The sequence below is a fragment of the Lycium barbarum genome, chromosome 3 (assembly GCF_019175385.1).
Source record: "Lycium barbarum isolate Lr01 chromosome 3, ASM1917538v2, whole genome shotgun sequence".
Lineage (NCBI taxonomy): Eukaryota > Viridiplantae > Streptophyta > Magnoliopsida > Solanales > Solanaceae > Lycium > Lycium barbarum.
Window position 1 is genome coordinate 140,258,439 of NC_083339.1, and position 11,193 is coordinate 140,269,631.

Genomic DNA, 11,193 nt, shown 5'->3' on the forward strand with positions numbered 1-11,193 from the left:
CATTTCATTTTGTGTCAAATGTTTTAATTTGTTTGTTTTCTATTACAAAAGTATAACTCCGTAGTAATGTTTCGCTATCACACCGTAATTCCCTCTTCTTGCAATGCTCTCTTTAACAAATGCCGGTATAAGAATGACAGTTGAGAGATGAGATATGAGATATGAGATCTTTAATGTTAATGAATCTCACGCGATGCAAATACGTATTTAGATGAGCCTCAGTACGAGCACTGAATACCAAAGCAACAAACTTTTGAATTTCGTGCATAACTCACCCTGATTTGCCGCAAATATATCTTTATTTATTTATTTATTTTTATTACAGAATTATTTATACATAAAGAAAGTCAATCAACAATTCGATGCTCAATTTACTGGAACGTTTCATATCAACTTTTTATGTTTTCGTCCTTTGTATCTGCAGTTTTAAATTGCAATTGAAACTTGAGAATATCTCTTTAGCAATTTTCCTGAATATGCAATCTCGAGATCATGACTCAATTTGTTTTTCTCTTTTTTATACACTGCTTATTGAAATATATTTCAAGTAGTGACATCAATTATTTAGACATATATTTAATTTTTTTTATAACCGCGCGAAGCGCGGATAAGTGTAGTTGATGTTACTGCTATAAGAGTGCATCAACCCAATACAGAGCGTTAAGTGTCAGTCCCTCGCACTTTGAGGAATCCCACTTCAACCAGTCTTCCTAAAAAAATATTATTAAAATCGACAACTCAAAACCATTAAAATAAAGTTTTTTTCTCTCTCTCTCTCTATAAAGGTGGCGGAGTATTTGGGAGAACAAGTAAAGTGGCTCTAAAGCTGAAAATAAACTGAAAGCGTTTCATTGTCTCGTTCAACAAACAACAACACTTTCTACCAGAAAACTTTGCAGGTACTTCTTTCACAACTCTGTTTTCTTCTTCCACTTCACTCGTTAATTTTCTACTGTATTCTTTTTTATTGGATCAGTGTTCGGTTCTTGATAGAAATTATATTTTTATTTTTCCATTTTTTTTAATGTATTTAACAGAGTATTTTGGTGGGCGTTGAGAAGATGGCGGCTAGCTCGACCCCACAGCCTCAGTTTATGACAAACACTGGAAATAGAAACCTTTCGAATGAGCCACTTATTGATGATATCGAATATGATCAGATTGTTGTGCCCGAGGTCAGTTTTTCTTTTCTTTCGCCTTACAACTTTTCTTCCATGTCTTTTGTGTCTTTTTGTGTTTTTTTTGTCTTATGTTAACTTCACTTTTTTATACTTTATTCCCAATATCAAAAGTTCTGCAACTTGTACATGCTCTAATCAAGAAAAAAAAGAATAATATTGGGATAATTTGATAAATTTCACATTGAGTTATTAGTTTTTTAGGTCCCATTTGGACATGGTTTGAAATCATAGTTTGAAATCATATTTGGACATGTAAATTTAGATATTTTAAGGAATATTCTCTTTTATAGACATAAAAACACCACAAGTTGTGAAAATAATCAAAACATTCTCAATTCTTATACAATCTTACCAAATGAGCAAGTCATAGTTCATAACAAAATTAATACGCTAATTCATAACAATCGTCTCAAAATTAATAACAATCGGCTCAAAATTAATACTAGAAGATCTTTCTAAAAATACAACATCAATTGATCAAATTTTAGTTCAATAAATAAAATTAAACTATGGGTCTTTTTTTACAAAATTAAAAGTTTGGTAGACATAAATAAAATTTGGTGGAAGTTAATGAGATTGGTAAATGAATGTTGGGGGTAATTGTTAAAAATATCTACCAACTTATGGGTCATTTTTTACAAAATATAAACTTATGGATTAAATTTTATATTTTAAAAAATTGAAACCATGGTTTCAGACGCATGTCCAAACGCTGGTTTGAAATCATGGTTTCAAAACTCATGGCCAAACGCCTACTTAATATGCGTGTTTTTGGCTAAAGTGACACTTATCACGGGACGGAGGGAATAATATCTTTTCTAAAAATATTATTACGTATATATGATCTAATATATATGTCATGCTTATCTAAAGTACTGTCAGCTAGAGCTATGAATAGGTAGTGTTACTAGAGACAATCGAGTTTTCATTATTTTAATTTATTATCTTATTTTACAGTCTTTTTATACTGTGAGTTTGATTTAGCTTTTTTATTTGTTTACCTGGTTATGGGAAAATTTGTAAGACTGGTAGATGAAAAGTTAACAGCAAATTTTAGGTTGGTGAATATATTAGAGAAGTTGGAAAGTGTGGATTTACTGATTTTCTTTTAAATGAATTTTAGTGTATATATAGGATTTCTACTTTATTTTTACTATTTCTGAGTGACCCATTTTAATCTAGCTGTTTTAGCCATTAGTAAATTTACTAGCTCCAAAAGGTTTTACAGTTATCGGACACTATAGTACTTACTATTTTTCTGACTTCTCTCTACTATCACATTTTTAAAATGATCATTATTTTGTTAAATCTGAAGTATGTTTACATCATAGTCCATGTTTTATTTTGTAGCTACTCACACTTCTAGTTACTATGGCACCCACTGATAAAAAAATCTCTCAATACGAAGACGAGCACATGATGAGTTACGACATTTCATAGTTTTGATGATTTGACAAACATGCCCAGAATCAGGTTCTTGATCAGGCTCTCTAAACACTGTACATTACATGATAGCTGTAAAGCTGTGTGCACTGTTCCGTCAGGCAGTACCACAGCAGCATAGCTGTATGCATGCTAAAAGCAAAAGACCAGTGTAACGTCTCTATTGAGGTCACATGCATCTCACATGATCCTCACATGCTCTCATTCGAGTTCCGATTTAAACAACATGTTGGCATTGTTTAAACCCATTACTTGAAAACCTAAAAAATTCAGATCTATACAAGTCTAGCCGCCACAATTCTCTTGGTGCCTTCAAGAACAAAGCTAAGTTCAAGGATCAGATCCAACAACGGAAGATGTTATGAGTCCTAGAGTTGTCTAGTCTTTGTCTTTATGATCTCTACATTGTAAACCCACACTTCCTGAAGAAGGGTTTTGTAGGCGTTTTGTTTTTTATCAAGCTTTTGGTGTAAACACTTGGCTAGAGTTAGTCATAGTGTAGTCGAGATTCAGCTAGAGTTAGTTGAATCAGTTTGGTGTTGACTAGAGTTAGTCAAGAGTGTGCTTGCAATAGAGTTATTGTAAGAGGAGGGATTAGTGGTCTAATTCCTAGGTTGCAAAAGCTTGTAATCTGAAATATTGCTCAGTTTAGTGAAGTTGGAAATCCTACTGGTGTAGGTCGTGGTTTTTAATCCTTTGAGCAAGGAGTTTTCCACGTAAATATCTTGCCTTAATTACTTTCTGTCTTATCCCTGAAACCAGTTCAGGGACCAGGTCCCTTAGATTGTTTCGGTGGATTCATAGGTTCTATCAGCACATAATCTGGTTTATTGTGACAGTGTATGAGTAGTTATTTTAATGGAGTTCTTTCTTGATCTTGAAATTATGTGAATTCTCTGTCATAGTTCTACTTCTGAGCTGCTCTTGAGCGGAGGGTCTTCCGGAAACAACCTCCTTATCTTCCGAGATAGGGGTAAGGTCTGCGTACACTTTATCCTCCCCAGACCCCACATTGTGGGATTTCACTGGGTATGTTGTTGTTGTTGTTGTTGTTGTTGTTGTTGTTGTAGTAGTTCTACTTCTGAGCTGGTGTTGAACGTTGTACTTCTGACTTTACCACCCGCCAATGTGATGAGTTATCACTTTAAGTGGTTTTTTTTCCTTATATGGCGGAGAGTGAAAGCTGATAAAACTCACTCCTGTAACCCCTTTGCTCCCCTCATATTATGTCTAGCTCTTCAATGTATATGATCCAGCTATTGTCCACTAGTTACAGTTGGAATAAGTCTCTTCATTTTGTTCTATGTTCTTATATTTACAGAAGAGAAGCTGGAAGAACATATTTTCATACATTGGTCCTGGTTTCCTTGTTTCTATTGCCTATATCGATCCTGGAAATTGTAAGTCTTGGTAACGAATTTGGATTTACTGATCACATATTTTGCTTCTGCAATTAACTGAATTTTCTCTGCACAATGTGTCTTGCAGTTCAAACTGATTTACAAGCTGGAGCTCAGTATAAATACGGGGTGTGTATCTGCTTTAACCTGTTCTTCTTAATCTATTGTACATATGTCTTGAGTAATTTTTAGGGGAAAAATAGTTCATCCAGAAATTACACTGCATATATCAACAAAAATATATATTGTTCTGCAAATGAATTTTTTGTTGAGAGTTCCAATACCTTTAATAGAACTGTAATGTATTTGATGAGACTTAAACTTTGGATATCGTCTCATCAAGTTTCTTCCAGATTCAAAGTGAAGAACATGAAAGAGCTTGTTTATCCAAATAACTGATTTTCTTACTCTTTTATATGTGAATCTAAGGAGTCTCTTAGGGCTGTTCTTTATATATTCACTTTTTTTCTGTTGATTGACATCTACAATTATCTAACGAAACCTGTACATGTTTCGCAGTTGCTTTGGATAATTTTACTGGCTTCCTTTGCCGCTCTTGTGATCCAATCCCTGGCAGCAAATTTAGGGGTTGTCACAGGTTCATGATTTTTGATTACTTGATCTCCTTATCAGTCTAAGAGCCCGTTTGGATTGGCTTATAAGTTATCTATAAGCTGTTTTCAGCTTTTTTGAGTGTTTGGCTGGCCAGCTTAAAGTCATTTTGTGCTTAAAATAAGCCCAAAAAATTAATTGGACCCGTTTGACTTAGCTTATCTAAAGCAGCTTATAAGCCAAAAAAAATAAGTTGGACTACCCCAATTTTTTTTTTTTTTTTTTAGCTTATAAGCTGTTTCCAGCTTATAAGCTGCTTTTTTTAAGCCCATCCAAACAGGCTCTAAGAATCATTAGAGGGATGATAGAAATGTACTCCTCGCTTTGTTACAGGAAAGCATTTAGCGGAGCATTGTAGAAAGGAATACGCAAAGGTGCCAAATTTCATCTTATGGGTCATAGCTGAAATTGCTATTGTGGCGTGTGACATTCCTGAGGGTAAGTGTTCACAAATCGACATAATAAAACTTCAATCTTTCTTGATACAATCTCATAACATTACTTTTCTTAGCATGCTTATTAGTCAGGAGGTTTACTATAGTCCTTTTGGTTCCGCCTTCGTTTATAATAATTTTCTCATCACTAATAATCCGATTAGAATGTGCTCAAATCTTCAAGGAAAAGAACGACACATCTCTCATGCTGAAGTTATTTAAGCTCATTCACGTCAGAGAGGGCCATTAACTTTAGTTTTAGTATTTATCAGTTGTCTGAATGCCCAACATAAGGAAATAAAATATAACCAGAACAATATGAAGTCCTGCCGATCATTTGTTGGTCAATCCTCTTTGATGTTATCTTTTTTGTTAACTCTATCTCATTTTATGTCAATTTTGTGTGGTTCTCGTTATGTGTATGCATGTGGTTGTATGAGAAAGGAGCGGTTCCTAGAACTCCTGCTATCTGAAGGGTCAATATGAGCATATGTTCAAGGAAAGCTAAAACTTCTCTCTCTTGCGAAACTTTTTATTTAAACTTTGCACAACATGGTGCTTTAGGGCGTTGATTCTTGACCAGCTGTACGGCAAAATTAGCTGTAGATTACCAAAAAATTGAAAGGACCGAATAGCTTAGCCATTTCGTATTGAAGTTGGACTTCTGTTGAATTTCTTTTAATCCAGTGTTCTTTCAATCGTGCAGTTATTGGGACAGCATTTGCTTTAAACATGCTCTTCAAAATACCAATATGGTGTGGTGTGCTTATCACAGGGCTGAGTACCTTGACTCTACTTCTATTGCAACAATATGGGGTATGTGTATATCATTCACTTGGAAAACCCATGCACTGGAAATGAGAGTCTATTTAAAGCAAATATCTCTATATCTATCCGTCTCTATGATTTAGTGACAAGTGAAGTGCACTAACATTACAGGTTCGGAAACTTGAATTCTTTATTGCGTTCCTTGTACTTACCATGGCCATATGCTTCTTTGTGGAGCTTGGATATGCAAAACCCGACTCCTCAGAAGTTATCCACGGGCTTTTCGTTCCTCAACTCAAAGGGACTGGTGCTACTAAGCTTGCTATTTCCCTTCTTGGTGCTATGGTTATGCCGTAAGTGTGTATAAGTGTTCTCTATATTATCTTTTGGATAATCATTCTACTATTGTCATGCTGATAATTTTCACTTTCTGCAGCCACAATCTTTTCCTCCATTCAGCTCTGGTGCTTTCCAGGAAAATTCCTCGATCTGTCAATGGCATCAAAGTATGTTTAGTATTGAAAAACCTCCTCATATCTTTTCTAATAATGAAAAACCTCCTTACGCATACTCATCAACCTAAGAAAAGAAAACGAAGAGAAAATTTGACTATCCTATGCTTGTTGATGTTAGTTGCGAATCAAGTAGCATTGTTCTATAGTTGGTGCATAGGGGTCATACTATGATACTATAAACTCATGTTGTCATTTTGTCTTGAAAGATGTTCTCATACCCAAATTTATCAATAATTTATTAGTTCACTCATTGTATGGTTAGGCAAGTTAATTGGATTACCCTTAACTGTTTTAGTGTCATGATCTTTTTTTTTCTATTTAGAATTTCTGTATTCAATTATGTTACATGTGTGCTTGTTTGACAGAATTAGTGAAATAAATTATTTTCAGGAGGCATGCAGATATTATCTGATTGAAAGTGGCCTGGCTTTGATGGTGGCATTTCTTATTAACGTATCAGTTATCTCAGTAAGTGGTGCTGTTTGCAATTCCCCTTCTATGAGCCCAGATGATCGGGAGAAGTGTGAGGACTTAGACTTGAACAAAGCTTCCTTTTTACTCAAAGTAAGTGATACCACACAGCAACTTCATGCTATTCAATTACATAAAACTACACTTTTTTCATCCATTTTATAATGTTTTAAGTCTTCATGACAATGTTCTTTTTACGTTACTACTTACAGAATGTTTTAGGCAACTGGAGTTCCAAGCTATTTGCAATTGCTTTACTAGCATCAGGGCAGAGTTCGACCATAACTGGGACATACGCTGGGCAATACGTTATGCAGGTAATCTCATGCTATATCATTTTGTCTAATCATTTCTCATATTCCTTTTGACATTTAAAAAGCATAACATGATCACCTGTGTTCTACTTTGTTAAGATCTAAGAGAAGCATTTTGGAATGTATCTGTATTGTCAATGCTCAATAAGGGGTTGTTCTTATTCAAAGCACATGTTACCTACTTATATTAAGTTCATTCTTATGCAACTAACTTTATGAAGTGCCCTTACATCCAGTTTCAGTTGGTGCATTGTATCCATTCTTTCCCTTTGTTTTGGCCCCAAAGATTGAGGGTTTTCATTTTGTGCTTTTCGTTGAGATTTGTTTATTGAGATATTTTGGCTTAATTTCCACCTTCCAACATAAAATATAGGAAGAAGACACTGTATATGGATCTTTTTGAAGTGATAATATATAATGTATGCTATATTCCTTTCTTGGGATCAGCTCATTCTATAGAGAGACCGATTTCTTAATTTATTTTAAAAAAAAAAACTTGAGAAATTGCTCAGTGAGTGTTGTATTTATGTATCTTAAAACTAGGGGAGGGATGAGGTTCTATAATCTATAACTGTTAGGTTAAATCAAATTAGTGCTCTGTTTTGATAATCTGTGTAGGTTTATCCAAAGTTGGTGCTTGATTGGTGGACCTTCATGATTAATTTAAGTTAAATCATAAATGTAAAGCTAAAACCCTTCCTTATCTGGTGCAACAGAGCCACAGCGAATGTCATAAAATGTCATAATTCAAAGTTGTTCAACTACGATTTGTTTATTTAATTTACACTTCCAATTTTATTGTTTCTGTAGGGTTTTCTTGATTTACGACTGAAGCCGTGGATTAGGAACTTCTTAACTCGATGCTTAGCCATAGTTCCAAGTTTAATTGTTTCACTCATTGGAGGTTCTGGCGGGGCTGGAGACTTGATCATTATTGCTTCGGTAAAGTATCTGTACTTGAGCCTTTCGTACAGTTTTTAGAAAACTGGCCATCTTGTTTTTCTTTTGTGGTATGAAATTGGCATTGGATAATGTAAACTTGGAAAGTAGGATGTTATGGAGGACGCATATTGGGGTAGAGTAGATAGTCCCGCTTACCCTTTCGTACTAGTAGTCGTATTTTGCCCTATAGTTTCTTGTCATTTGTTTTATGCTACTATCTGTTGTTCCTTGTACATCGATTATTTTATTTATCTGCGGTAGCTACTGCTCCTTTTTTTTTCAGACTGTTTTATCATGATTTTTCGCTTTCGTTATTTCATTTCCATGCTGCTTTGAATTGCTTGTCCTTATCTAACCTTTTTTTGCCATGCTTTTTCTTGAGTGAGGGTCTTTCGGAAACAGCCTCCTTACCTTCTGAGGTAGGGGTAAGGTCTGCGTACACTTTACCCTCTCCAGACCCCACATTGTGGGATTTCACTGGGTATGTTATTGTTGTTGTTAAACTTGGAAAGTAGACTGTTCGGGTCTGCCACTTGCCTGATCTTGGCCTGTGTCCCCTTTACCTGCCAAAAGTTAAGTGGCCGTTTGAATCCCGTTTGATACTGTGGATTTAAGTTTAAGACCACCACCATTTACGGCAAGCTCTTTTTTTATATGTAACACACATATAAATTGACTTTTTTATAGGAACTATTCATAAGTCTGATAATTAACATTGAAATTGATCTCCTTAAAAAGGACTATGGACTGAACTGTTCATAAGTCTGATAATTAACATTCAAACATGTGCATTTTTTGCACTGGCACAACCCCGGTTGTCATTTTCTATATATTTCTGTTCTTACCATACAAATACAACCATATCGGGAAGATGAAAAAAGACATACTTAGTTGTCCAGGTTCTTGGTATGTGTCTTTGTGGGTGTTTTTAGTTCACCCAGTTGTTAAGAGGGGGTTTAGGGCTTTCCTAACGAGTTAATTCTGACCCTCAGAGTAATTAATAGAAGGTTTTTGCTGGAGTTGATTCGGACCTTCGTTTGACTATACTATAGTTTTTCAAGATTTCATAATGTTTCATAGCCCTTGCTCCTTTCAACTTATTCCTGATCCCACAATGAAGCTTTTACTTTTGATTGGTTCATTTACAGGAGCCTTACAAATACACAATTGCTATATAGCTACTATTGGCACACTAGGCACTCAATTCGGTGTAGAACATTAACACTAAAGTTTATTGCTAATGATGGAAAGATGTTATAAAACTGAGGTCTCAATTTTTACATGGCCGACAATGTTTTCCGGATATGTTCTAAATTTTAATATTAATTCAAGTACTTTTTTGTATTCTGCAGATGATCTTATCTTTTGAGCTCCCCTTTGCTCTGATTCCATTGCTCAAATTCACAAGCAGTAAAACCAAGATGGGTTCACATGCAAATCCAGTTGCGGTGAGAAGTCATCCAGATGCACTTTTTTTAATTCCTGCATATTATTATAGCACCAATAATAACATCTTTTTACAGGTTTCAGCAGCCACCTGGGTTATTGGCACACTAATCATGGGAATAAATATATATTATTTAGCAGAAAAGTTAGTTACCTCTCTCAAGGAGAGCCATTTAGGAAAGGCAGTTAAGGTTCTCTGTGGAATCTTAGGCGCCTTGTGTTTGTTAGTTTATCTGAGCAGTATCTTGTACTTGGCTATCCGAAAAAATAAGGAGAGCACGCATCTTCTGGCGCTCACAGGGCAAGAAGGTTTACAAGTTTCTGAATCGAACAATCTACCTAGAGAAGACATTTTGCGCATGCAGTTGCCTCAGGATAGGAGAACCACCAATTGACATGTTTACTGAAGGTTTAAAGGTAGCTGGTGCTGTGTATAATGCAGTTAGAACTCATTTCGACTTAACCTGTTTTCGATAGGCATTATTGCCAGTGATCCAGAGCTTTAATGTTAGAATTAGTTTGAAATGAGGAGTCCCATCCCATATAGACTTTTATATAGAAAGAACTGCTGATGCCTCCTAATAGGCCAATTATGAAAATAAATTAGCTCTATTATCTATGTTTCCTTGATCTTGAGTTTTATCTGTACTTCCATAATCTTTATTTTTTTTAGTCGTTAATCTTGGCTAAGGGTCTTGTGATGAGAAATTTTATGTTAAAGGCCAACAATCGGTCTTTTTCTGAAAAAATGGCCTGTTAAAATGGTGAGTATCATTTACTCATGGTTGCGCCTTCAGAACTTTTTTTGGGGTGGAAGATGTATAAATTGCAATTGTTATGCCTGGTAATCCAGAATAAGAGGTGTCATATGCATTGTTAATATTAGTGGCATGCCTGGTCGTTAATTTCTTATCATTTTTATTTGAATATTTAAACTTCATATTACACTGTAATTTGTAATACGGCTCTAAATTGTAATACTTTTTTAGTTTTTGAATTATGCTTCAACATTTTTTCATATTGACGCTATACATGTTCAAATCGAATGAATTTTTTTCTTCCAATTTTCTATGGGCAATTCGCACGATTGGCCATACATTTTTTTGCGTGGACTGCTTCTTTTGGTGGGGTCTTTAATTTGTGCCCCCGAAATTGCTGGTTCTTAATTTTTGCCCTTCGCTTAATACCTCGAGGTACTGGGTTCGAACTCTGGCTCAGTAAAAATAAAAAAATAAAAAAATCGCAAGACAGAGTTTGGTAGCAAAGTATGCCTATTCGGTCAAAAGTCTGCCTTATAAGGCAGAGATTTGCCTTGCAAAGTGAAAAAAATAAATAAAAAAATCTGCCTTAAGGCAGAATTTTGTATTAAGGCTAACATTTGCCTTATAAGGTAGACTTTTGCCCGAATAGGCATACTTTGCTACCAAACTCTGCCTTGCGAAATTCAAACTCTGATTTGCGATTTTTTTAAAATTTTTTTGATTGAGCGGAGGTTTGAACCCGAAACCATAAATTTTTAGGCGAAGGGCAAAAATTAAAGACCACACCAACGAAGGGCAATCGTGCAAATTTCCCTTGCCCATATCTTGGGGTGGTCTTTAATTTTTGTCCCTCACATTGTTGATCTTTAATTTTTTCACTTCGGCACTTTAAGTAGTAAAAAAGAG

At 35.1% G+C, this 11,193-nt stretch overlaps 1 protein-coding gene across 1 annotated transcript; it reads left to right on the plus strand.

Moving 5' to 3' along the window:
- The first annotated feature begins 670 nt into the window (after nt 1-670).
- Nucleotides 671-10,156, plus strand: LOC132633019 (metal transporter Nramp6-like). Its single transcript, XM_060349204.1, has 14 exons — nt 671-899; nt 1,038-1,175; nt 3,946-4,024; nt 4,113-4,153; nt 4,544-4,622; nt 4,970-5,074; nt 5,777-5,886; nt 6,010-6,191; nt 6,275-6,344; nt 6,744-6,917; nt 7,037-7,141; nt 7,949-8,080; nt 9,433-9,528; nt 9,604-10,156. The coding sequence occupies exons 2-14, from the start codon at nt 1,062-1,064 to the stop codon at nt 9,919-9,921; spliced, it is 1,605 nt and encodes a 534-aa protein (XP_060205187.1). The 5' UTR covers nt 671-899; nt 1,038-1,061; the 3' UTR covers nt 9,922-10,156.
- The last annotated feature ends 1,037 nt before the right edge of the window (nt 10,157-11,193 follow it).